The sequence below is a fragment of the Pelodiscus sinensis genome, chromosome 2, assembly GCF_049634645.1.
Source record: "Pelodiscus sinensis isolate JC-2024 chromosome 2, ASM4963464v1, whole genome shotgun sequence".
Lineage (NCBI taxonomy): Eukaryota > Metazoa > Chordata > Testudines > Trionychidae > Pelodiscus > Pelodiscus sinensis.
Genome location: NC_134712.1, coordinates 256,369,417 through 256,396,976, shown reverse-complemented (window position 1 = coordinate 256,396,976; position 27,560 = coordinate 256,369,417). Strand labels below are relative to the sequence as shown.

At 60.5% G+C, this 27,560-nt stretch overlaps 1 protein-coding gene across 3 annotated transcripts in view; it reads right to left on the bottom strand.

The window, feature by feature from the left end:
* Nucleotides 1-22,835, bottom strand: part of PTPN23 (protein tyrosine phosphatase non-receptor type 23) — a 41,069-nt gene extending 18,234 nt beyond the window's left edge. For all 3 annotated transcript variants that reach the window (XM_075923007.1, XM_075923010.1, XM_075923009.1), the window contains exons 1-6: nt 22,676-22,835; nt 8,643-8,717; nt 4,644-4,771; nt 2,945-3,021; nt 1,746-1,795; nt 405-536 (exon numbers count right to left, since the gene is read on the bottom strand). In XM_075923007.1, coding sequence (XP_075779122.1) covers nt 405-536; nt 1,746-1,795; nt 2,945-3,021; nt 4,644-4,771; nt 8,643-8,717; nt 22,676-22,759 — 546 coding nt within the window. In that variant the 5' untranslated portion in view covers nt 22,760-22,835. The remainder of the gene's footprint in view (nt 1-404; nt 537-1,745; nt 1,796-2,944; nt 3,022-4,643; nt 4,772-8,642; nt 8,718-22,675) is intronic.
* Nucleotides 22,836-27,560: the final 4,725 nt, after the last annotated feature.

The window sequence follows — 27,560 nt, the reverse complement described above, 5'->3', positions numbered from 1 at the left end:
CACTGGGAGGAGGCCACGGGCAGGTTGTCAATCGCTCCTCCCTAGAAAGCCGGCTTCACCCTGCTCCGTACGGATGCCCTGTGCCACTCCGACCGCCAGGCCAATGGGGGCCGGCCCGTCGGGGGAACCAGGCGGCCCCCCGGGCTGTGCTGCCGCAGGAGGGGAAGACGCTCCTCCTGTGTCTGCGTGCAGCAGTCCCACCCACACTCCCCCCCGCCCCGCCGCAGCCCAGCAGGGTCTCTCCTGCTTGGCAACCCGCCCCCGCCCTCAGCCTGCCCTGGCCAGGGTGGCTTCCCCTCCCACTGCCCTGGAGCACGAGACCAGGCTGGGCCCCGCGCCGAGTGCCTCTTGCTCCCCCCCAGCCTCGGGGAGGCCCCTTTGCCCCCGCGGGGCCCGCGTCTTACCAGCATGAGGTTGATGTTGAGGTTAAGGATCTGGTGACTCATGTCCACGCTGTAGGAGTGAGGGAAGTGGCCCCGCAGGTAGGCGAACGCCCCGGCCGCGCACTGGAAGTGGGTGCAGGAAACCTTCATGCCCTGGCCGGGGCCGCCGCGGGGGGGAAGAAACACGAGGTTCTAAGAGACGCCAGAGCAGAGGGCGCGCGCCAGGGGCCCCGTGTCCAGACTGACTGGCCGACGGAGCAGCTCCCCCTTGGAAGCGCAGCAACAGCCCCACGCCGCCGAGGCGACAGCGCCGCGCCGAGCCGCTGCCCCCGGGCTCCCTGCAGCGCGGCCGCTTTGACACGGGGCGAGAAGCCGGACGCCGGGCTCCCCGCGGCGAATCAAAGCGGCCGCGCTGCAGGGAGCCCGGGGTCAGGGGGAGTCCACGCGCCACGTGCAGCCTGGGGACACCCCAGCTGGCCCCGCGGCGTTTCAAAGCGGCAGGGCCGCATGGAGCCCGGGGTCTGGAACCAGGCTTCCCGCGGTGCTGCCACTTTGAAGTACCCCCTCTCTTCCGCCCCCCCCACCCCGCTGCCTCTTTCTGGTAGAGGCAGCAAGGAGGGGGAGCAACTAATCGACAATCCGACTAGCCCTTCACCTCCCCAGCCCGCACTCTGGAAACGCACCAAGAGCCAAGAGACACGGCGGGATGATCCTTTGCCTTCCTTAGGCCCATTAGCTAGGGGACGAAACCGCTACCCCCGCGTTACCATCTCAAATAGTTCAACCTTCTCCTGCCCCAGCTGGCCAGCTGGAGACCACGAGGCCGTGACGATCGGCCGGGGGTAACCCCACGAGACCTCTCCGACTAGTAAGTGCCAAAAGCAGTGGCCGCATCTCACTGGCCCTGGCTGCCAATGGGTGGCCAGACGGACTCTTCCATAGGCAGGGTCAGCTGGGAGCGCCCCAGGTCGGAGGGGCGGGCAGGGCTGTCCAGGAAGGGCCTTGCCAGCGGGCACATGGCCAGGCTCACCTTTCCTTTCCTTTGCTGGGGGAGGGGGGGCAGTTATGGGCCCTGCTATCGTGTGTGGGGTTCAATGACACCAGCGTGCCCAGAGCTCGCGCCAGGCGCTGCCCCCGTCTCTGGACTCTGCACAAGGCAAAGGAAAGCCCCTCCGGCGTTCCCCTCGCAATCCATCGGCGGGAGCGAGCGAGACCAGCCGCGCAGAGGGATTTCTAAAGGGGCCGTGACGAGGATCACCACGTGCCTCTAAAGACTCTGCCCCTGCCCCGACCTGTGCGCTCCCGTCGGGTGGAAGGGAAGAGGCAGGAGGAGGGAACCGGCGAGGTGCTCGGCAGCATTACCTCCTCGGAGACTCGCTTGTCCATGGCGCCCAGCATGGAATGCAACGCCCCTGCGGGGGACAGGAAGCGTCCGTCAGGCCGCACGAGCCGCGGTTCCCAGGCACACAGCCGCCGGGCAGTTTCACAACCCCCACGCACGCCCGCCAGCCGAAGAGTCGCCCCGCCAGGCTGCGACTCCAGCACAGCTGCTTTCACAGCACACTTCATTCAGAAGGACCCCGAGCCACAGAGCGCATAGAGGTTATACTGGCTCGCTCAGCCACTTCTGGGGTGGAGCGCTGCCCATGCAACAGCACCATAAACCCGGCGAGAAGAGGAAATGAAGGTTTCCCTCTGCAATTCCAAGGGTCATGGCAATTTGGGGCAGCAAGAACATCACCCGGGGTTTGCACTGACAATGAGATCAGCCTCAAACCGATTTCATTGACACGGGTGCAACCGGGCCTGCGGGGGAGGGGGCATGGCCGGTCTTTCATCCATCAGACTGACGGGGGAGAGCTTTCGGCGCTGGCCCTGGAGATCGGCCTCCTCCCACCCCAGATGCCTCGCTCGAGGGCCCGGTGCCAGGCGCACACTCGGCACACTCAGGGCTCAGACCCAGCGGCATCCGCCAGAGCCCAGGCAACCGCGGCTCAGCTGTTTTCTAGATTCCCGGGAACGTTGCAAAGTGCCGTGACTCTGCTCTCCTGGCCGCCCGCGATCCCAGAGCGGCCAGGGGCAGGCAGGCAGGACGGGGTGACACCCACGTCCCGGCTGCGCGGCGGGGCGACCCACGCTGCTGACACCCACGTCCCGGCTGCGCGGCGGGGCGACCCACGCTGCTGACACCCACGTCCCGGCTGCGCGGCGGGGCGACCCACGCTGCTGACACCCACGTCCCGGCTGCGCGGCGGGGCGACCCACGCTGCTGACACCCACGTCCCGGCTGCGCGGCGGGGCGACCCACGCTGCTGACACCCACGTCCCGGCTGCGCGGCGGGGCGACCCACGCTGCTGACACCCACGTCCCGGCTGCGCGGCGGGGCGACCCACGCTGCTGACACCCACGTCCCGGCTGCGCGGCGGGGCGACCCACGCTGCTGACACCCACGTCCCGGCTGCGCGGCGGGGCGACCCACGCTGCGGCACAGAGCAAGGGCTCCCCAGTGCCAAGCCAGCCCCAGGGCTCTCTGGGCGGCAGGCGGGCGCCGGGGCCTTACCGAGGTTGTAGAGGATGCAGGCTTGCTCATACTTGATGTCTTCGTGGGTAACCGTCTTGCCGGAGAAGATCTCTGTCCTGCGAGCAGAGAGGCTGGAGTGAGCGCCCGCCCTCGCCCGGGGGCCAGATACCCAGCCCAGCCTCCGAGCAGGCAGGGCTAGGCCCAAGGGGCAGGCTCGCACAGAGTCCACCCCAAGCTGAGCGGCACGTAAAGCAGCCAGACCCTGTAATGGGTGAGTGGTGCCAGGCCCATCCGAGCTCACTAGGGAAGTGATGTGGAGTGGTTAGAGGAGGGGGGTGGCATCAGATCTGATCTCATCCAAAGCAGGGTCAGGCAAGCGGGTGGCAGACCCCCGGGCGCGGCTCGGTCAGTAAGCAGCGCTCTGCCTGGGAGGGGCTCTGTCCCAGTGGCACCCCCCCCCGTGGGCTCTGGCTTTGCCATGGCGCTGCGGGAGGGGACCGCCCGAGGTGCACCCACGGGACACTAGCTCATACACGTGACGTCGTCAGCGGCCCACGCCCACAGGCTCTACTAAGGGGGGCGCCCCGTGGCTGCTCTCCACCCCCAGCCTGCCCAGGCCTTCGGGAATCGGGCGGTGCTCTGTGCTCTGGGCAGGACGGCCGGTTTCCCACAGCAGTAGAGACCTGCCAGCAAGCTCGCTCCCAGCCCCGCGCACCAAAGCCCGATCCCCGACCCCCTCGCTGCCTCGGGTGGTGCGACACAGACCCTCGGGGTCGGCCAGCGCTGCACCGGGTGCTCTGAAATCCCAGAGCAGGCCCACGAGGCACCGCAGGGGAGCCGGAGGTGGCCGTGGCGGGGGAGCCGTCGTCGGCTGAACGGGGCCAAGGAGATCTGTTGCTGGGCTGAGCGGGGAACAGCGCCTCCACCCCAGCGACAGCAGCAGGTCTCGCTCCCGTCAGGAGTGCCTGGCTTTCAGAGGCCAGGCTGGGCCATCCGCTGCCTGCAGGGCCCTAGGGGAGCCCGGCACCGGGCGGGGGAAGGACACAGCGAGGCTGGGAGAGTGAGATCTGCATTTATAATATAAGGAGATCTACCATCTCACAGAGCTGGGAGGGACCTGGAGAGGTCAGCGAGTCCAGCCCCCTGCCCTCACAGCAGGACCAGGCACCATCCCTGACCGATTCGCCCCAGATCCCTAAATGGTCCCCTGAAGGATTGAACTCACAACCCTGGGTTCAGCAGGCCAATGCTCAAACCACTGAGCTATCCCTGGACACTGTAAAGGGAAGGGTGGCAAAGGGAGAGTGACTGGGGGCTGGGCAGAAAATCCTGGGGGAGATGGGTGAGGGGCACTGGGGGAGCAAAGGGATATATGGGGCCCGGCGGAGCAGATGCAATCTGGCTCAGCCAGGGCAGGGCAGGGCAGGGCAGGGCAGAGGAAGGGGACTAGCCCTCCGTCCATCCAGACTAGCACAGCCGATGGCCGAGGAGGGTTGGCACCACAGGAGTCCAGGCAGGAGATTACCAGGGACAAGGAAGCGGGCTGCCTCAATGGGGAAACTGAGGCAAGAGACAACGCCAGGCCACACACTGAGGCCACAAGAGAGCCCCTCCGCTCCAAGACGGCCTCCCCGTGGGTCACATCCAGGCCCCCAGCTGGCTGGCCCCGGCAGGGGGAGCCAGCCGGATGCGGGGAAGCCTATCCCCTCCCCTGCCAGCCCCCACCGGCTGCGCTTACCACGTGATGGGGACAGCGGCCTCGTGCTCTGCGCCCATGGGGACGCGGCTCTGCAGGTAGTGGAGCTGGCCGAAGTACTTGCGCAGGATGCTGCAGCCCTCGAAGTCCCTGGGCACGCTCACGGCGCTCTGGAGAGACCGGGGCGGCACGTCAGGCCTGTCTCTGGCGGGCAGGGAAGCTGCGTACCCAGTGGGGGAGGGGGATCCCTCCCAAGGGCCAGCGCTCTAGCCACGCTCCAGGAGTCTCCGGGCTGGGGCGGAGCAGGGACTGGCTGTCGGTTTCCGTCCCTTCGCCCCCGGGGCGGGCAGTTTGCCAAGCCCGCGGGACGATTCCAGCCAGGCGCTGCTCACACCAGGCTGGGGAAAGGCCTCCCTGCGCTGGAGCCGAAGGCAGCCAGGCACGTGACAGACACAGGGGACCCCCACCCGCCTGCGCCTGCGGCCTGCGGCTCTCAAAGCCCTGTGCCAGTCAAGGCCCGGGGTCAGACTGGCTCCCGCCCCGGGCAAGGCGAGCTACAAGCACCACGCCTGCCAGCTCAGGCCGAGCGGGACTAGCCAGCCGTGCTCTGGCAACTCCCTGGCCACGTCGGGCAAGGGCCGGAGAACGAGCCGCCCTCTGGGTGTTTAGGGAGCCTCTGACTGTGCCCCCCCAAGCTGGCCGGTGACAGCCTCGGCCAGGGAGGCTGCGGGACGGGTCGGGCCGCGAGCTGCACGCCCCGGCGGGGACTTTCCGCACTCGGCAGCAGCAGCACAAGCCTGGAGGGGATTTCGAATGCCAGGCTTAGGCCGTCAGCCAGCCTCGGTCCGAAGCCCAGCACCCCGCCGCTAGCAGGAGGGGGGTCCTTCCACCAGCTGGCTAGGGGACTAGAGGGTCTGTGGGCCCGATCCAGCCGGTTCCTGTGACACGGGAGGCAAAGCATCACCTGCGTTTTACAGGTCGGGAAGAGACCGCCCCGTAGTGACTCTCCTAAGATCCCTCCAGAAGCCAGCAGCAGGGCTCTGGACTGTGCGAGCCCCAGCTCCAACCACTAGGCCACATGCCCTGAAGAGCAGTTTTGTTAGGAACCCTCTCAGAGCCAATGTCAGAGGCAGTGCTGTCTGGCGGGTGGGGACTCGGGAACGCCCTAGTCTCTTCCTGGCTCTGTCACTGACTTGCTGGGTGACCTCAGGCAAATCACTACCCCCATCCCCGTGCCTCAGTGACCCCTTCCACCCTCTGCGTGGGCCACTGTGGCTGCCAGCCCTGGGGGCAGGGACCGTCTCTCGGCACAGCAGCGAGGACAGGGACTCCGATCTGAGCCCGCCGCGAGGCACTACGGGAACACAAGTGAACGAGCAATTCCCCTCCCACCCAGGGCGGGCCTGGGGACAAAACAGGAGACCCGGCGTGGGACCAGCGCAGGAAAAGTGGAACATTTTCCATCACGCCCCGCGGGTGCCAAAGCATCACTCAGCAGCGCCTCAGCCCCGCCCCGGAGAGCGGGCGGCGCGCTTTCGCCTTGGCGGCACGGACGCGGGCGCCAGGCCCTGGGCTGTCTGGCTGTGTCCAGGCTACACCTCCCTGTCGACACAGAGATGTAGATTACGCACGTTGAAATGGCTAATGAAGCGGGGATTGAAATATCCCGCGCTTCATTAGCATAAACACGGCCACCGCTTTTTTCCAAAACGGAGCTTTTTCGAGAAAAAGCAGCAGTCTGGACGCGGATCTTCCGAAAAATAAACCTTTTCCCAAAGATCCCGTAAGCCTGAAAAAAGGGTTTATTTTTCGAAAGAGCCGCGTCCAGACTGCTGCTTTTTTTTGAAAAAGCTCGTTTCGGAAAAAAGCAGCGGCCATGTTTATGCTAATGAAGCGCGGGACGTTTCAATCCCCATGTGGTGCACTGTAAGTTCCTGGCTGGGTGCTACACTTGGGCTGTGGGGGACCCCCCCCCCCCGCGCAGCTGTCTGTAAGCACGGCCCAGCAGGGGGCGCCCTACCGCCCCAGGCAGCGGCTACAACCAGTTCTACAAGTTAAGGGAAAAGGCTGAACAAAGGACGTGGGGGCTGGGGGAAGAGACAGTCTGGGGCAGGAATCATGGAGGAACCAGTCTACGGAGGGGGCTGGAATCCAGGGGCCCAGGGACCCCATCTCCAGGGGGCTGAGGCATCCGGGCCCAGACTCCTGTGCTGGGCTGTATCCTGGAGGAGCAATAAACCCCTCGATTCTACCGGCTGGCGGAGTCTGTTCTCCCGCTACGGGGTGCAGGATCGGGGGACCCCCGACTGCGTCGTCACACCCCGCTTCGCTAGCAATTTCAACGCGCCGAATCGACATCTGTGTGTAGACATACCCTGTGTGAGGAGCGCTGCTGAGAGCCAGCCCGGCCCCGGGAGACGAACAGCCTTCCCCCAGTGCGGGTCCCCGGGCCGGCCAGCCCTCTCCGGCTTTGCCGGCCTCCGCTTCAGGCTGAGTCTACAGCGCCTCCACACTGCAGGCCTGGGGCTCTGGCCAGCCCTCCCCTCCGCTCCCCCGGCCCAGGGTGTGCCACTGCAGGGGGCGGGGGCACGGAGGGGCCTCGGAGCAATCCCCCACCGCAGGCCTTGCAGACACCGACCCCCCCCCAAAGAGCTCCTCGGTACAGGCACCCGCCTCGCAGAAGGACCCGGCCCCCCAGCCTCGAACTTTGTGCTGCCGGGACCCAACCCTAGGGACTGTGGGCAGCCCAAGGCAGGGGTGCTAGACAGCAGGTAAATGAACAGCCTTGTAGCCCCATCACATTCCAGCAGCTCCACGAGGATCCGATAGTCCCCGGGGCGGGGCCGGTCCCACGCCCGAGGGGTCCCCTTCGCCCCGCGCTGCTGCCTCTCTCGGAGACGGGCTGGCAGGGGGATCCGTGTAAAACCAGCTCCCCTCGTGGACTGATACAGCGGCAGCAGCGTGGGGCAGCCCCAGCCCCTGTCCACAAGGGGTCTGAGGCTGGGCTGCCCCAGTGCATGGGGAACTGGGCCCCCCATGGATAGGGGCTGCTGCCGCAGAGCGCACTCTGTCTGGGTGAGCCCAGGCCCCGACAGGGCAGCAGCGCCTGGGGGGTAGGGGGGCAGGTGGGTCCTCAGAGCCAGCATGCACAGGGACCCAGCTTACAAACCAGCTCCCCACACGTACTGAGTCCTGCCTGCCCCCCACCCTCACCCTCCGTGCTGCTGCCTCTCTATCAGAGGCAGCATCGCATGGTTGGGGGGGGGAGAGATCCACTGCTTGTGGGCAGCCGATTTAAAAGGTGGCTCCCCCCCCACTGTCCCTGATACACAGAGGCCGCCGGGGTGGAGAGCACTTGTGTTATTAACCAATAAACCCAGGCTCATCGGCTACTCGTGTCCTCGACTACCCGTTGGCATCCCTAGTCCAAGGAGCCGAGGTCCAAGCAGCCGGGCCGGGGAAGGCCTCCAACTCCTTCCCCACTGCAGGATCCAACCTCCACAGGGGCTGCTGGGTTTGAGGTGCTGGGGATCCCAGGGGACAGGGGCCTGCGACACTGACCACCCCACAGGGCCCGGGTTCACCCTCGCACTCCAGCCCCGAGCAGGCCGTGGGGCGCGCACAGAGCCGATCCCGCAACCCTCCGCCGGCACAGGGGAGGGGGACGGGGCGGAGCAGCCCCGCGGCCACCCATGCAGCTGGAGGGCTGTCGGCTGCAGGCTGGGCTGCTTCCCCTGTTCTGTTCTCACTGCGCCTGGCTTCCCTCCCAGCCAGGCAGCGGAGGTTGCATGTGTAGAAAGTGCCCCTGCCCTGTTACGCTTGGCCCCGGAGAGCCAGGGTGGAGCAGACAGCACACACGCCATGGGCCCGCAGGGAAGTGGACTGGGGCCAGGAGAACCGGATTCTGTCCCCAGCTCTGCCACTGGCCTGCGAGAGCCTTGGGCAAGTCACTTTCCCCCGACGGTCCTGGCTAGACCCCACTCGGGGGCAGGGGCCGTCTCCCCACGACCGCCCCCCACAGCCTGCGCAGCGCACGCTCACCTGCCGCAGCTGTTCCAGTTTCTTCAGCTCTTCGTTGTAGTTCTCCGGGTTCTCGCCATAGTTCTTCAGGACAAACTGGAGGGAGAGAGACGGATCAGAGCGCGGGCCCGGGGCGAAAGGGAGCGGAGCAGTGCGCCCAGACAGCCAGAAGCCCTTAGGAGGGGCGGCAGAGGCGCTGGGGTTGGGCTTCGGGGCACCGCTGACTCGCGCAGGCCCAGCTATCTGCCTTGGCCGAGGGCGTCGCCAGCTCCCGGCGCTGCCCCCCGCACAGCCGGCCCATGGAAGCCACCTCCAAGCAGAAGGAGCCCAGGGGATTCCTCACCCAGTCAGTGCCTGTATACGGCCAGGCCTTTGGCAGGAGGGCTCTGCAGCCTGGTCAGACCCCCGCCGCCCAGGGCCTGCAGGCCTGCTCCCTCCCGCAGCCTGCGGCGAAGGCTTAGCAGGGCATGGCTGGCCTGGGCCTTGAGCCGCTGCAAAGCACCCAGGGCTGGGGAGGGCCAGCTGCCCAGGGCGGTGGCTGACTGCTGCAGATTCGCCACCAGGGCCCCGTGCGCCCAAGGAGCAACACAACCCAGCACTTGTCCAGCAGGGGGCAGCAGAGACAGCGGCAGCACTCGGCCAATGGCTAGCCCTGCAGGCACGCCCCCCCCCACACACACACCCCCACACACACACCCCCACACCCACACCCCCCCCCACACACACACACAACACCCCCACACACACCATGGCAGAGTCTCCGCAGGCTTCGGCCTAAGTCGCACGGCAAAGCCTCGTGGCAGGGACCTGGCGTCCGACTTGCCCGTACAGCACCAGGCACGGTGCCAACCAAACCGGACCGAGGCTCTCCACGTCCCCCGCCCCCTGGTCTCACTCCCCCCAGCAGCCAGGGCTGGACGGTTCCCTCCCGGGCAGCCTCTGGGGCTTTCCCCAGCCCAGCCTGTCCACGGAGGCGGTAGCTCAGCCCCCATGTCGCTCATGCGGCCACCTCTGGGGTGACACCCAGCAGCTGCCTCCCAGCGCCCAGCCGAGGACAAGCGCAGAGACTCAGAGAGAAACTGCAGGGATGTCTGGGGAGGCAAAAGGCTGTTCCCGGACCTGGAATCCGTCCAAGGCCCTGGGTCTTCAGGGACACACGTGCTGGCATGATGGCTCCGGGCCTGAGGGGAGAGGCTGTGCCTCCAGTCGCACCCCGCCCCGACGCCATACAGAGAGCCACCGCCATCGCCCCGCCCCACCCAGCCCTCCTTAGCCTGGGGGAGCCAAAGGGGTCTCAGCCACGGAGCCCCGGCTGTGGGCCACACACTGGCCATCTGCACTAGGGATGTACTCGTGAGTCGATTAACCAATAAGTCAAAGCTTCTCGGTTAATGCTGCAGACTACACGCAGTCCCGCCCTCCCCGCCAGTAAATTGCTTAGCAAACTGGCCAGCAGCCCGGCTCAGTCCTGGCTCGCGCCGGGTCTGGGACCTACCCCGGCTGCAGCTCTGCCTTTAAAGTGTATTGGGAGCTCAGCCCACGCCCCCCGGACAGGGGCTGCTGCCACCCCGCACTGCTGCCTCTGCTGCTGGTTTTTAAACTGGCTCCCTCGCGGACCAGCTCCCGCCTGGCGCCCCGCGCTGCTGCCTCTGATCCAGAGGCAGCAGCATGGAGTGGCGGGGGCTCCCCAGGAGGACACAGGCTGCCGGCCCCGCCCCGGGGCCTATAGAACAGTGGGGTAACGGAGAAGAATTCACGAGGTTACTCGACTGTTCAGTTACCCGATGTCGAACACCCCTAGTCGGCGCAGGACCCCCGGGGCGGGGCGCTGCAGGGGACTTCACCCCGCGACACGTCTCCAGCAGGTTGCAGAAGGGCTGGGCGCTGCACCGAGCACCCCAGGGGCGTCTGTCCCAGGGCCCAAGGCAGCGTGAGCCCATCAGGAGTGGGCACGGCACTCCTGCCGCTGCTGGGTGAGCGCGGGCACAGGACGGGCTGGCGTCCCAGCCCCCCACGAGGCAGCGATGCTGACAGCGCCCCGGGGGTTGGGAGACGACGAGCGGAGCAGCAAGCCAGAGCTACACGCTCACGGCTGCATCGGGCAGGCCCTGGCCTGGGCACAGCGAGGAAGCCACTGGAGCCTCCTAGAGGCCAGGAGCCCAGCTGTGCCCCGCGAGGCACCGAGTGAGAATGACCAATGGCTCCCCGAAAACGCGGCAGCCTCTGCCGACCCTGTGGGGACGGGGCTCGGGGAAACGTGTTTCTAGGAGAGAGGGGGCAACCGGAATCAGCCCTGAACATAAAGTGCCGGGGAATACCGGGCAGACTCCCCCAGGCCCGTTCCCGGATCCCAGAGCAGGGACGCAAGCGGAAGCTTGTCGGATAGTCGACTAGCGATGTGACTGCCTCTGTCCTCCAGGGCGCGGGTTCAAATCCAGCCATGACTCAGAGCTGTCACCACTCCCAGCCGCTCCCTGGCCGGGATGTCAGGAGTCACTTCCCCCCAGTTGCTGCCTCTATCAGGAGCCGGTGCCAGGGGCTGCTGGCTGAAAAGCCGGTTCCGCCCAGCACCGTCTCCGCGGGGGGTGGGGGGGACGATGCTCTCCACTGGTGCGGCTTCTGCTGCAGTTCTGCTTTTGAACTGCAGGAAGAGCCCAGCCGGCCCCGTATAGACAAATCAAGTAGTCGGTGGAAATCCCGTTGATTAGTCCATTCATCTCAACGTAACACCCCTGCCCAGGGTATACCCGCGCTGCACCCCCCGGGCGGGAAAGTCGAGCACGCTGCAGACCCGGAGGCTGAGCAACCTGCCCCAAAGCCACACGACAAAGGCAGGAATAGAGGGCAGGAGTCCAACGCCCGGACGCTGGGCTGGAACTATCCTGGGACAGCCGGCGAGATGCGTCCCTAAGGAGGGTGCAGGACTGCCCTGCCCAGAGAGAGAGCACGGGGGGTTGAGGGTCTGGGCAGGTGGGGGAACGGGGGACGGAGGGTCTGGGGAGGTGGGGGAACACGGGGGGGCGGAGGGTCTGGGCAGGTGGGGGAACACGGGGGGTGGAGGGTCTGGGGAGGTGGGGGAACACGGGGGGGGCGGAGGGTCTGGGGAGGTGGGGGAACACGGGGGGGCGGAGGGTCTGGGGAGGTGGGGGAACACGGGGGGGGTGGAGGGTCTGGGCAGGTGGGGGAACACGGGGGGTGGAGGGTCTGGGGAGGTGGGGGAACACGGGGGGCGGAGGGTCTGGGGAGGTGGGGGAACACGGGGGGGCGGAGGGTCTGGGGAGGTGGGGGAACACGGGGGGGCGGAGGGTCTGGGGAGGTTGGGGGAACACGGGGGGTGGAGGGTCTGGGGAGGTTGGGGGAATGGGGGGGTGGAGGGTCTGGGGAGTGGGGGAACACGGGGGTGGAGGGTCTGGGGAGGTGGGGGGAACACGGGGTGGAGGGTCTGGGAAGGTGGGGGGAACAGGGAGGGGTGGAGGGTCTGGGGGAGAACACGGAGGGGGGGTTGAGGATCACAGACTGAGAGACAAGGGCCCCCCACCCACGCCCACAGACGGCTCATCTGCCACCCCAGGGCCACAAGCCAGGAGGGAAGTCCCCTTCTCATCGAGGAGTGAGAGGGGCAGGGAGGCGGCTGGCCCTGCAGTACGAGCAGCCGCCAGGAGAGGGGCTGCAACATTCAGATGAAAATGCTTTTCCTGACAGGGGACATCCGACCCCACAGCAGAGCCATAAGGAACTCCAGGCCAGCAGGGGAAATGAAGGAGCCTTCTGCCCGGCAGCTACAAGAGAAGTGAGCTGAGAGGCTGGGGAGGAGGGTCACGGACAGGCCAGGGGAATGAGCGCTCAGCAAGCCAGCCTCTGCCCTCCAGGGCGCGGGTTCAAACCCAGCCGTGACTCAGAGCAGCCACCGCCCCAGCGGCTCACTGACCGGGATGTCAGGAGTTTGTGGCTTCCAGGGTGGATAAAAATCAACTTTTTTAAATATCGGGGGCTGATTTAAATGGGAGAGATTCGATTTATTTAAACGAGCGTTTGTTGCTCTTGTCAAAAATAAGCCCGTCTCAACCAAAAGCTGCATCTGCTACAAAACGTTAAAGCCCAAACTTATCACAACCTCCCAGCTCACTGCAGTAAAAACGAACGATGCTGAATCCACGAGTTTGTCACAAACGCTGAGCTAAGGGCTGCTTTTCTAGCTGAAATAAAATCGGGGGGGGGGGGGGGAAGCGTCTGAGGCCAAGCTTCACGGAAGCGGCACCACGGCGCAGCCCACGTCTCGTAGGGCACCGTCTCGTTATCAAGAGACTTGGCGAGTAGGAATTTAAGCTTGTCACCTTCGTTTACGCAGATCTGAAAATGTTCCCAAGTGGACCTGAAATAATGGGTTTGATTCATTGCCTACAGTTAAGGCCACGGAATAATAAATCGTTGATCTGTAAAGGTGAAACATGGGGCGAGGTGTTTAGTATCAAAACTTCTAAGCTTTTGTTTAATCAACATAAAGGTTATTTTCTGTTGGGTGTTTATTAAATTGCAGTTTCCATCCTAATGCAGCCTGACATCACGAGCACAAACTTGCCTAGGAAAGAAGTTCACTACCACTGCACAATTAATAAGCACCTGGAAATATTAAGCTGCGCAATTGCTTAAATGTGTCTCTCGTTACACTTATCTTCCTAGGTAGCACAACCGTGGACCAAATCCAGCGTAAAGGCCCCGTTTCATTCTAAGCAACGTGTTTTAATGGTTGTATCAGCCAGAGGCAATGCACCCTGCTTTAGGACAGTGACCCACGATGCATTTTTCCCAGTGAATTGTGGGAGGACTTGGGTGTCCTTTCCGGGCACCCGGGGGGATTGTGGGAAGGCGCTGGAGGACTAGCAGCACTCAAGTGGGGTAGACCTGCATCCACACTAGAGCAGTCAGGTTAACAGTGACAAGCTGGGGTGTATTAGTCTATGCCCCTCTCAAGCCACCCAACTGGAGTTAAAAGTACCAGCCCACTCAGGCCCAGGGTGCGTGTGGGGGAACGGGATGGCCAGCGCTCTTGCCAGCACTCAGAGGACACGCTCTGCAGGCTGCCAACGAAGTGATCAACAGCACCCAGCCACCATCAGCGGGAGAATCCCCAAATCTCAGAAGGGCCAAGGCCCGGAAGGGTCACTAGCTTAACGGGGCAGAGCTGGTGTGAGCGCAAGTCACTCCCTGCACTGATCACGATTGCCAATGGGCGTCTGGTTCGGATGCGCCTATTGCTGACCATCCATCCCAGACAGACTACCAAGCTGGCGCCCAACCCACAAGGAGACTTATCCTGGGGCCTAACAGAAAAGGGAAATGAAATGGGATCTCATCTGCTGACTGCACAAGGCTGCAAGGAGTCACAGAGCCGTGGGGAGAAGAACCAGAGCAGGGGTGAAAAGCAGATACTGGCTGATCAGTCATCTGCCCCTCAGAGGCTCCAGCACCTCACGGCACGCCACGCCACGCCACGCCACGCCACGCCACGCCACGCCACGCCACGCCATGAGGGCATCACACCCATTTCCCAGATGCAGAAGGGGAGACAAATCTTCCCCAAGGTCACACGGCAATTCAGCGGCAGAGCGAGGACTAAACTCCAGGGTCCAGGCTCTGCCGCTCCACCACTCAAGGCCCGCAGCAAGCCACAGTGCCTCTCTCAGTATCCCCGACATCGCTGTGTGCATGCGTGGGGAGAACAGGACTCAACACACACATGCTCACAAGGCCTTGGGGACAGTTGCATTTTAAAAAGGGCTTTTGCCCAGCATAGAACTGCACTCAGCTCCAAAACCTCCAGGCATTTGCACGGGGGATGTACTAGTGCAGCTGATTAACCGATAAGCAAAAGCTTGTAGGTTAATGCTACAGACTACACGCATTTCCCCTTCCCCCCCCAGTACATTTTTTAGCAGGCTGGTCAGCAGCCCAGCTCACTCCTGGCTTGTGACCATCCAAGACCTCCCCCTGCTGCGGCTCTGCATTTAAAGTGTATTAAGAGCCAGGTGGGCAGGTACCAGGTCCAGGAGCTCAGACCCCCGCACTAGACAGGGGCTGCTGCCACCCTGTGCTGCTGCCTCTGTATCAGAGGCAGCAGCGCTGTGCAACAGGCAGCCAGGTCCACGAGGGGAGCTGGTTTTTAAACTGGCTCCCCTCCTGGACCAGCTCCCACCTGGTTCCCCACATGGCTGCCTCTGATACAGAGGTAGCAGCTCGGAGTGGAGGGGGCTCCTTGGGAGTGGGGCCAGAGCGCACTGGCTGCCAGCCCCACTCCCGGGGATTACACTCCACTAACCAATTAGAATTCAGGAGTCAATTAACTGCTGTTTAACATCCCTAATTTAAACTGGGGCCTGTTGTGACGGCGCGTTGGGGGTTCCCCGTCTCCTGCACCCCGAAATGGCACAGACTGCACCAGCCAGTGGAATTGAGGGTGGTTTATTGCTCCTCCAGCCCAGCGCAGCACAGATGTAATCTGGTTACAGGAACTGGGGCTAAGAGGCCTCAGTGCCCCCCCTTGAGATAGGGGAGTCCCAGCCCCCTCCCCAGCTCCTTATTCCCTGCCTTCCAGATAGGAACTAACTAACCCTCTCCAAGCCCTGCCCCCCAGCCAGGGCAGCATCCACCTTCCTTTGTTCCTCTCCATGGGGGGTGTCTGGCCACTGGTTCAACAAGTTTGGCATTACCTTTGCATAGTGAGGTTTTCCCTGCTGGGTCTTGCTCCAGACAGCAGGGGTCACCACAGCCCAGCAAGTACCCCCACTACGTCACACCTGTCTGTCATCTAACTTCCCTACCATGACCAGGAAAGGGGGCGGGATCTGAAATCCCAGATGATGCCTGCAAATCCCATCTGTTTCACCCCTCCAGGAAAACACAGGGAAGAACAGAAACACCGTGAAGTTTAAAGGGACATCCTGAAGCCTGTCAGATAAAAAACGAAAACCAGACATTTTTAAAAGTATTGTGCATGCTGCCATGACCTACGATTATTAAACGACCGGGGCTTTAGAACGTACTTTTCACCATGTCTGCACTTCTCTGATTGGCAGCGAAACTGGGCGAGTCAAGTTTGTCTGATTTCTAGTGAGGAGGAGAAGCAGCGAGTAAATGACGAACTGGGCATGCGATACAATTGGCATCGTGTACACGATCAGTCGATACGGGGCTGCTGCGGCCCTGCACTTTAAACGTAGTAGGAGCCGGGTGTGCAGGCAGCCCGGATCCTACATTTAAACTGCAGAGCCACAGCACGGGTAGGTCCAGGACTCGGCACGAGCTGGGATGCTTCGGTCTCGGCTTGCACAGAGTCCTGTGCTGCGCCTCTGCCTCCCCTGCCCCGTCCCCCGCATCACGGCGACAGTGCTAGGAGGAACCGGCTTTTAAGCCAACTTCCCTGCAGCACCGGCTCCTGCTCCCCCCACCCTTTGCTGCCTCGGATATAGAGGCAGCAACAGGGGGTGAGGGGAATGCGAGTAGTCAACTACTCTTTTACATCCCTAATTTCTATTTGGTTTCACTTTGCGGTTCTCATGCACCAGCCAACTGCAGAGAAATCTGTGTCGCAAGCCCTGCAAGGCAGAGGCACTGGAACCGTTGTTACAGCCGGGGTGCAGAGTGCCACGGAGCCAAACTGTAAACCCGGGGATCACAGAAACCACTTCCAGTCAGGAGAAGGGATGCTGGATACCGTGTCATTGAACAATCGTGTAACTGCGTCCCAACACCAGCAGTTATACAACTATTGGCTAGTCCCCGGGGGTGCAACTGGCAGCCAGGGAGCTCCTAGCCCCCCTCCCGGGGAGCCCCCTGCTACCCCGTGGTGCTGCCTCTGTGACAGCAGCTCCCTGCGGACAGAGGATGTGCCTGCTTCTGTGGGAAGCAGTAAGGGCGGGGGGGGGGGGGGGGGGGGAGGGAGGAGAGACAGCTTCACGGGATCCGGTGCTCGTGGGGAGCTGGCTTAAAAGCCGGTTCCTCATGGCCACCAGCTCCCACCACCCCTGCTTGCTGCCTCTGATACAGAGGCAGCAAGGTGAGGGGCAGTGTGTGTGGGGGGGTGCGTGCGGGTAGTCATCAGGATGAACTGCTAAGCCCAGGCTTATCGATGAATCACGTGGTTGGCTACACGCTGACATCCCTAGTCAGGGGGTGCTGGCGCATGCCCCGCACCACTCGCTCCAGCACCTGCGCCGCACGGGAAACTGAGCTTCACAACCGTATTTCTGCACTATCAGGATTTTAGGGTTCTCTCTCCAAGAATAACCCAGAGGTTTAAACCTGCTAAGTGAGACAGCCCGTGATCTGACCAAGCAGGAAGAGCATCCCTCATATGCAGCTACGCCTGCCACACAGCCCTGCTATTTTAACATGCCTGCCTTGTTTTCGAGGCCACCTTCTTCTGGGCCTGGTCTTCTCAGCTAATCCAAACAACTACTCCCACCTCCCTTTGCTGCCGCTGTATCAGAGGTAGCAGTATGGGGGAGTCAACAGGCCCTGTGGGCAGGGGCTTCTGTGGTGCAGCAGTTTCCGTTCATGGTGGGCCTAGGCTCACCGCAGACAGAGGCTGTTCTGTGGGATGCTGGAGCAGACTCTGCCTGCGGGCAAGTCAGGCCCACAGACAGCGGCTGCTGCCCCATGCTGCCGCCTCTGTATCAGAGTGAGCGGTGTAGGGGAGGCGGAAGGGGGAGTCGATATATGTGGGGAGCTTGGGCCCCCTGCGAACAGGGGCTGCTCTGTGGGATGCTGGAACAGCCTCTGCCTGCGGGAAGCTCAGGCCACGCTGTATCAGAGGCAGCAGGCAGGAGCTGGTCTGTGTAGGGAGCCGATTTTTGAACCAGCTGCCCTTGCCGGTACAAGGCAGCAGTGCAGGGTGGCAGGGGGCTCCCAGGAGAGCACTGGCTGTCAGCCCTGCCGCTGGGGAGTATTTTAGTAACTGTGTAACCAATAACATCGTTTGTGGTCACTATTACTAAAATAAATGTTAGTTAACACCCCAGTCCTCCGGGTGAGCACCTGTCGCTCCAGCCACTGCAGCAGAAGCTCTAGGGATTCTTCGTCTCCTTTCCAGCACCAGCAGCCAAACTGGAATGGCAAGAACCATTTCTAACACACTACTACAACCACGTCAGCCAGCTGCAAGGCGTGACTCAGCTCTCCGAACTGCACTAGAAAAAGCTGAGAAAGGCACAACTACTTGCAGCCATCCAAGATCTCATGACACTCTTCCCAGAGATGAGGAAGACATACTTGACCAACCACAGTCTGCCAAGCTACACTCCCCCTGGAGTTGCAAATGAATACCAGATTTCTCCCTCCCGGTCTTCTAAACTGTTCGGCAGTAGTGCCCGGAAGCCAGTGAGACTGCATTTCCCTGTCAGGCCAAGAAACCCCTTAAAAGCAGGGTAATAATTTGGTTTATACAATTTTTTTAAGTGTCTCGTGGAAAGAAAGGCCCTACGGAAACACTATTCCTTAGCTGGAGTTTTCCACCTCTAGCCACGTCTCTTCTACCTTTAAAAAAACCAAAACGCGTCAACCAAAAACCAAGTGTTGATGTACAGAAGCAAAGGTGCTCTACCTGCCCCAAGAGCAACAACAAAAATGCACAGCATATAAAAATAAAATGAATTTGTACAAACTACACATTTCTCGGATAACTCTCAAAGGCGGGCAAGCAGTTTCTTTTACAAACGTTAATACAAAGTGGCCAAATATCCTACTCGTGGATACAAATGGAAACACAGACGTACAAGGGGGATCTAAGGGACATAGCCCCCCTGAAATCTAATTAGTTTAGAATAAACAAGTTAAGACAGTTTCAAATGCCACCTTTAAACCCACCCACTTTTTGAAAGCCAACAGTCGTGTAGAAATTGACCGGCAGCACTATCAGGTACACAATGAAACTGACCGTGAACAAACGGCAGTCAAAATCACAGTCTTTCAATTCTAGAAATCTGAGGCATCTCTGGTAACAAAGGTAGGTAACACATCCCCAGAGAGAAGAGGGAGATTTAAGCTGGTCTCTTTCTGAAAGTTTTGTTCATCTGTAAAGTGCTACCAGACCATTTGTTGTTTAAGTTTATCCTGCACTGGCTAATTCGCCTACCCCCTGAATCTTCTTAACAGAGGAAGTCAGCGATCAAGTCTCCTACCTGCAAATCCATGCTTTACAGGACAGCCTTTCCTTTAGCAAAGCACAGTATTTTACAGCAGCAAAGAGGATTCTCAGTAAAGTTTCTAACCATGAGAGTAGGGATGTAAAAATTCAATTAATTGGCTAATGGAAGAGTCGATGAAATTTGCATCAGCTATTCGACGAGTCGATAAGGGCGCCTCTGCCTTTGAAGCGCAGCAGCGGTCCCAGAGCTGTTGCTACATTTCAAAGGCGAAAGCACTGCGGGGAGCACAGGACTAGCAAGGGACTCAAGCAGTCCCCCGCTGCCCCCATGCTCTCCGCTGCATTTCAAAGTGGCAGCGCCGCAGGGAGCCCAGGGTCAGCTGACTCCAGCTTGCATGCGGCGCTGCCGCTTTGAAACTCTGCGGGGAGCCCGACACCGGGAGCTGCATGGAGCCTGGGGTCAGCTGCTGCCTTGGAGCACCCCCTCCTATACCCCCCACTCACTGTCTCTTTCTGATGGGGGAAGCAACTAGTCGACTATTATGTCGACTGTCCGATAAGCATTTGCTTATCTGAGCCAACTAGTCGTTCGCACACCTAGAGAAGAGACTGCGAGTACAGCTGCCCCTTTGCTCTTCTGTTGACTTTCTTAGGACTTGATTCAAACTCTCTTAAAGCCAACGTCCCACGGTTTTGATCACGGGCTTTAGCAGATGCCCTTAAGAAATAAACATGATTGAGAATCTCAAAAAGGAACCAATACTAGATAGGGCAAAGCTGCTGCTGCCTGTCTACACATCAAAGTTCTGGCACAGCTGTGTCAGTCGGGGATGTAAACAACACACATCCAGCAATGCGGCTGTGCCAACAAAACCTGCTGACGCAGCTGTGCCAACAGTAACGGGCTTTGTCGAGGTTGCAAATGTCATTTGGGGAGGTGGTGCTCTTGCACCAGCAGAAAAGTCTCTTCTGTTGGTGTGGGCAGTGTCTACGGGCTTAGGCTAGGTCACGTGGAACACACCGGCAGTTTGGACCAACCTAGCATCAAGCTCTGGCAATGGAGGGTCTGTGTCACTGCTCAAGCCTCTTCAGGGAATGCAGCAGAGCAAACCTACTTTGACTGGCTTTTCCATAACATTTGGGGCTCCCTCCTGGGGGTTTTCTGCCCCTCCTAGCAGGATCATCTCTGTATCACTTGGAACTTTAGCCTGTTTGCTGGTGGGGCAGTTTCCCTTGAAGGTTATGTCTCCCATTTGCCTCTCTGACAGTACATTTTAGGGATATTAAATGGTTAACTGGTAGGCATACTGGTTAGCTTACTGGTTAACCAGTTAATCTGCCTTGCTGGTGAATTCCACCAGCAGCTGGCTCCACCAGGCTGGAGCTGCACCAGTCATGGAGGGGTCAGTGGGCAAGCAGCAGGATCCCACAACTGCAGCAGGGCTGGATAGTGGGGCAGGGTGGCAGCCCCCAAGTTAAAACGGTTGTGTTAGCATCCCTAGGACATTTGATCAGGCTGGGTCTAAGACCAGGGGTCCCCAACTTTTTTAAGCATGAGATCACTTTTTGAATTGAAGTGCAATCCAAGATCTACCTCAAACCCAAATACCCTGGCCCCGCCTCCTTCCCCGAGGCCCCGCCCCTGCTCACCCCATCCTCCCTCACTTTCACCAGGCTGGGGCAGAGGGTTGGGGTGCAGGCTCTGGTCTCGGATTCAGGGATTTGGAGTGTGAGAGGGGCTCTGATCTTAGCTTGGGGCAGGCAGCTGGGGTGCTGGAGGGGTTCTAGGTGCAGGCTGTAAGAGGGTGTTTGGATGCAGAGGTACTCTGGGCTAGGGCAGGGGCTTGGGGTGCAGGAGGGGGTTCATGCCTGGGGTTCGGTTTCGGGGTGTGGGCTCCAGCAGGGCACTGTTTACCTCAGGTGGTTCCTGGATGGTGATGCATTGGGGCTAAGGCAGCCTCACTCCTGCCCCGGCCCTGCACCACTCCCAAAAGCACCCAACAAACTCCATCCCAAGTCCTGTTGTGCCCCGCTCTGCTCTGCGGAGACAGGATACTGAGAGGCAGAGGGGGCACCTTGACATCAGCGCCCTCTTCTTCCTCCTCTGCCCTGCACAGAAAGCAGAAGGCTCCTGAGGAGACAGCTCCAAGGCAAAGGGCAGGAGACGCACAGCAGTGGGGGCAGGGCAGCTGAAGTGCTGGCACTTGACAGCCTCTTGGCCAAACCAGTCAAGATCACCTGTCAGAGATGCCAAGATCTACCAAGAGATCCCGATCGACTGGCTGGTGACCCCTGGTCTACACCACTCATATCTGGTACTTTGGCTTTATTGAACAGGGCTGAGCTGCCCCACGGAAAGGCGTCTTACGAATGGATTCAATTAATGCTTCTCTCTTGGAAAGTCACTGCGTCCAGGTGCACAGGAATTAGGCAACACACTCTCTCCTTCACTTTAAAACCCATGGGAAGCTCGTACCAAGACAGCATCTCCATCTAGCAGAGGTACCAACCTGGGCTTTAGAGTCATAGTTACCAGCATCCCATAGGTGCCACCCCACTGCCGGGGAGAGTTAAGCCCACCAGAAATAACAAGCCATAGAAGGGAATCCCTCCCGGCTGGCCTGGGCACTTTCCTCTCACCAACGTGGGGGCTGGCTGTGTCGCAGGACCGACGCCGATGTGCAGAGACCGGAGAGGAGGAGGATGTAGCACGGCACGAGAGAGGTTGGAAGAAAACAACGCCTGGCACGGAGAGAACTTGCTGTCTCCAAGCCTCACTCAGAACCAGCCAAGCTCTCCCGGCAGGTGTGTGAATCGCTCCCTCTCGTGAGGAAGGGCAGTTCAATGAGACACTTCGCTCCTGTCACACTGTCCCAGCTCTCGGCCTCGGGGACAGGGGAACGAGGGGGACACAAGCAAATGGAGCCCCACCCTTCACACGCACACCCCACGCCCCAGGAGCATGTTAACGGAGCCAGGGCTCACAAGGGGCGTAGCATCCAGTCTCAGGGGCCCACTACACCCACCAAGCAGACCAGGCCAGATGCCCAGGCAAGGGGCAGACTCAGGCCTCAGGCCCAGCCCCACCCCACACTTATTAGTAACTGCCTTGGGGATGAACCGCCAGGAACAAGGCTCAGCCCCCTGCTGCCCCCCACGCTCCGCTCCACCGTCCCCTCATATACCAGTTGCCGGACCCGCCATCAAGTGGGGCCCCCCACGAGTGCCCCCGGCTCCCCCACAGCTCCCCCTCCCCCACAACCTCCTCCCAACGAGTGCCCCCCACCCCCCACTGCTCCCCCTCCCCCACAGCCTCCTCCCCACGAGCGCCCCCACCTCCCCCACAGCTCCCCCTCCCCCACAGCCTCCTCCCCACGAGCGCCCCCACCTCCCCCACTGCTCCCCCTCCCCCACAGCCTCCTCCCCACGAGCGCCCCCACCTCCCCCACTGCTCCCCCTCCCCCACAGCCTCCTCCCCACGAGCGCCCCCACCTCCCCCACTGCTCCCCCTCCCCCACAGCCTCCTCCCCACGAGCGCCCCCACCTCCCCCACTGCTCCCCCTCCCCCACAGCCTCCTCCCCACGAGCGCCCCCACCTCCCCCACTGCTCCCCCTCCCCCACAGCCTCCTCCCCACGAGCGCCCCCACCTCCCCCACTGCTCCCCCTCCCCCACAGCCTCCTCCCCACGAGCGCCCCCACCTCCCCCACTGCTCCCCCTCCCCCACAGCCTCCTCCCCACGAGCGCCCCCACCTCCCCCACTGCTCCCCCTCCCCCACAGCCTCCTCCCCACGAGCGCCCCCGCCTCCCCCACTGCTCCCCCTCCCCCACAGCCTCCTCCCCACGAGCGCCCCCCCTTCCCCACTGCTCCCCCTCCCCCACGGCCCCAGCCCCGCCCCTCGGGCCCCCCCCACCTTCTTCACGGCCGGGTGGAAGCCGAACTCGCCGGCCTCCTTGAGGTCCAGCCAGATCATGGGCATGCGGGGCACGGCCTCCATCCCGCCCGGCCGAACGCACCAGGCCGCCGCCCAGGCCGCGCCCCCGCCGGAAACCGCCCGCCGGAAGCCCGGCGCCGCGGGGCCTGATGGGAAATGTAGTCCGGGCGCTAACTCGGCCCCTCCCCTTTCCACTGCGGGCGGGGCTGGACACAGGCTCCTCCCCTTCCGCTGGGGGGTGGGGCTGGACACAGGCTCCTCCCCATCGCCCCCCCTTCTGCTGGGGGGCGGGGCGGGACACAGGCTCCTCCCCATCGCCCCCCCTTCCGCTGGGGGGTGGGGCTGGACACAGGCTCCTCCCCATCGCCCCCCCTTCTGCTGGGGGGCGGGGCGGGACACAGGCTCCTCCCCATCGCCCCCCCCCTTCCACTGGGGGGTGGGGCGGGACACAGGCTCCTCCCCATCGCCCCTCCTTCCGCTGGGGGGTGGGGCTGGACACAGGCTCCTCCCCATCGCCCCCCCTTCTGCTGGGGGGCGGGGCGGGACACAGGCTCCTCCCCATCGCCCCTCCCCTTCCGCTGGGGGGCGGGACGGGACACAGGCTCCTCCCCATCGCCCCCCCCTTCCACTGGGGGGTGGGGCGGGACACAGGCTCCTCCCCATCGCCCCCCCTTCTGCTGGGGGGCGGGGCGGGACACAGGCTCCTCCCCATCGCCCCCCCTTCCGCTGGGGGGTGGGGCTGGACACAGGCTCCTCCCCTAGGGCCCTCCCCTTTCCGCTGCAGGTGGGGCTGGACACAGGCTCCTCCACTTTCTGCTGGGGGGTGGGGCTACACAGGATCCTGCCTTAGGTCCCTCCCCTACTCCAGGAGGTGAGGGGGGCACAAAAGGCTCCTCCCTCCTTAATGATGTCACTATGGAAGCCCCGCCTTCTCTGCCCCTGGCATCCTGTCCCGTGCAGCTGCTTTCCTGGGCGATGTGGCAAGAGCAGCCTGTAGCAGGACTGCTTCCCGCTGTGGCACCCCACAGCAGGTCACGGACGAGGGCCCCATCTCAGCGTGGAGGTCTGCAATCTCTGGTATCAGAAATTACCCTCTAGGCCTCCCACCTGGCCTCAGACCGAGCGGAGATCAGCTGGGATGCAGCGAAACACTCACTTCTCAGAATTTGAAACAAAAGACAGGACAATGTAGCACTTTAAAGACTAACAAGATGGTTTATTAGATGATGAGCTTTCGTGGGCCAGACCCACTTCCTCAGATCAAATAGTGGAAGAAAATAGTCACAACCATATATACCAAAGGATACAATTAAAAAAAATGAACACATATGAAAAGGACAAATCACATTTCAGAACAGAGGGGGGATGCGGAGGGGGGCGGGGAGGAAGGAAGGTGAATGCCAGTGAGTTAATGATATTAGAGGTCTGGACAAATGTCTCAGACACTTCGCCAAAGGATTAATGCCCACAAAACAGACATTAGACAGGATCACAAAGAAAAAACAGTTGCTTGTCATTCCAACCAGAAAGGACACTGTCTCAATGACCTACTCACCTGCATCCTACTTCAGAAGACATTCAAATCTGCACTTGAAAGGGAATCCTCTGAACTGGCATTCATGCTAAAATTCAACACTCTCCGCAGGGGGCTGAACAAAGACCCCAGCTATCTTACCCATTACAAAGATAGCTTCCCCAATTATCACCTCTAATACTATTAACTCACAGACATTTCCCCTTCCCCACCTCTAATATCATTAACTCACTGGCATTCACCTTCCTTCCCCCCCCCCCCCGCACCCCCCTCTGTTCTGAAATGTGATTTGTCCTTTTCATATGTGTTCATTTTTTTAATTGTATCCTTTGGTATATATGGTTGTGACTACTTTCTTCCACTATTTGATCTGAGGAAGTGGGTCTGGCCCACGAAAGCTCAACACCTAATAAACCATCTTGTTAGTCTTTAAAGTGCTACATAGTCCTGTATTTTGTTTCAGCTACCCCAGACTAACACAGCTACATTTCTATCACTATTCTCAGAATTTGTGACTTTGGGTGCACTAAGCATGCGCGCCCGAACTGAGCAAACTCAGTATCCCTCGCTGTAGCCGCTGCCCTCTCTCTGCCCTCACTGCCTCCTCCGATTTGCTTCCTCCTCTTTGGAGGTGTTTAAAATGATGAAGGGGGGCAAATTGCAGGGGTGTGTGTGTCAGGTTCTGATCATGGGGCAGAAATTTACCGGCTGGAGGCATCAATCTTCTTTTTTTAGCTGCAGAAGAGGGGCAAAATTTGAAAAATCAGGGGCGTGGGGGGTGGTAGCCTTGGTTAAGCCCGGGCTGGGGGACACTACCAGACCCTGTGCGTGGACAAAACCCCCGTTTACGTAGGGGGAGAGGTGGGAACATCAGCATCCCCTGAGTCCGTTAGCAAGGAGGTAGCAAATTGAGAGATTTTTCGACCAAAAAACACAGTTCCTCTGAATTTGCAACCAGCCAGCAAAGGTAGCAAGTCCTGAGCAGTTGTACCGAATGTCATGTATGCATGACAGAAACTGTGACGGTCACAAAAACTGAGAAGTTTCACTTTTTGACTATACACTGGCTGCTGGTGGAATTCACCAGCAAGGCAGGACACAGGCAGGACACACTGGCAGGACACAGGGTAGGTAGATCGCCCGGTGCTGCCTGTGCGGTAGGAGCTCCATGGACAACAGCAGATGTCACTCGGAACTAGCGCCAAAAAGGGCACTTTACCAGAGCAGCTCTTGTGTGGATTTCACAGATACATTTTGCATTGGATACCAGGGGCCTATTCATTTTCCCGTAGAAAGCAACAGACTAAGAGGGGCAGAGTAGGAAAAATCAATAACATTGCTGCTTAGATACACGGTCTGCGGCTTTTCAATAGAGGCAACGGCCCAACGTGTCTGTAGTGAAGGTTTCGCCTCTCTGATTCCCTGACCCGTGTGCGCAGAACATGGCTCATTCGGGGCTCTTATGGCCACCTAGTAGACTGGGTGCATATGGCTGCCGCTTCCACACATCAGCTTCACTCAGTCACCCCTGTACTGAGCCAAAAGTTCTCAGCTAAACCAAAGCAATTCTTGGCCTGCTGCCAGTAACCGGGGCCTGAGAGCAGTGGATGAGGAGAGGAGGGGATTGGATGTGGTCGCTTCATCTCAAAAAAGATAGACTGGCCTTGGAAAAGGTTCAGAAAAGGGCAACAAAAATGATAAAGGGTTTGAAACGGGTCCCATATGAAGAGAGATTAAAAAGACTTGGAGTTTTCATCTTAGAAAAGCGGAAACCAAGGGGCGATAGAATAGAGGTCTATAAAACCATGACTGGTGTGGGAAAAGTGAACAAGGAAAAGTTATTCCCACAATATAAGAAGTACGGGTCTCCAAATGAATGAATAGGCAGCAGGTTTAAAACAAACAAAAGGAAGTTTTTCTTCACTCAGCGCACAGTCAACCTGTGGAACTCCTTGCCAGAGGATGCGGTGAAGGCTTGAATTTTAACAGGGCTCAAAAAAGAGCTTGATAGATTCATGGAGGTTAAGTCCATCAATGGCTATTGGCCAGGATGGGTAGGAATAGTGTCCCTCGCCTCTGTTTCTCTGGAGGTGGGTGACAGGAGGGATCACGTGAGGATTGCCTATGGTGATCCCTCGCTCTGGGGCATCTGGCATTGGCCACCGTCGGCAGACAGGACACTGAGCTAGATGGAGCTTTGGTCTGACCCAGTCTGGCCGTTCTGATGTTCTTACAGAGGGTCAGGTCCGTTCAGCTGCTGACCAGTGAATCAATGTGCTTTGTGCCCAACTGCACCAAATGCAGCAGGGAGTCAGGCCTGAAGTTTCACAGGGTACATCAAAACTATTTTTTTCCGAAAGAGGATATACAGATTCCGCGGGAATTTGCATATCTTCTTCCAATCGCTTTTCTGAAAGCGGGTCTTTCAAAAGTGAAAGTAGTCTGGACATGGTTTTTGGGGAAAAGAACCCTTTTTTGCAAAAAAAAAACCCGCTCTTTCTAAAAAAAGGTTTACGCGGTTTTTCGAAAAAGGAGGGGGTTTTCCGAAAAAAGTGTCCAGACTACTTTCACTTTTGTGAGAGTGCATCCCCTCTCTCCGCTGGAGTCAGCCTGCCTCAGGAAAGGCCTGAGACCCCTAAGGAGACAGGTGGGGGAGAGCTCTGTTCCAGTCCCCTCCCTGGCTCTGAGCGAGTGCGGGGGAGCTACACAGCTGGAACCCATCCCCTGGCCCATCAGAGCCGCTGTGGGCTTGACCCCAGACCCCTGCATTTCTCAGCCCCCTCCCTTCTCCTCTCTTCCACCCCTGCCCCAGGCCCCCAAGGCTGGGGGCCAGCCGGGGAGGCTGGGTGCATCTGAGGCTTCCCTGGCGCCGAGGCGTTTGAATTATTGATCTCATCACAGAGAACATGAACATGCGGGGGGGGGGGGGAGAGGATGGTGACTCCCCCGCAGCCTGGCTCCCCACTCTGTTCCCATGGCGACCGAGGAGATGGAAGAGGGTACCCTGCCTAGGAAGAGGAGCAGCTAGGGCAGTCCCTCCCGCGATTAACCCTTTCCTCCTACCCTGAGTATCTCTCCAGCCGTGGCTCCGGCCTTTTTTATACCGCGGACTGGCAAACCCATTCACAAACTGTTGGTAGTAACAGCTTATTTGCATATTCATTCTGCAAATAATGAATATGTGAATATGCAAATATAATGTTACCGGTCCGCCCAAAGATGTACCCCGGCCCCCAGAGCCACCGTGAACAATCGGCTTCAGCTCCGACAACCAACGGTTTGCAGCCCTGACGGTTGGGAACCACTGCTCTACAGGGACGGACGCCAGGC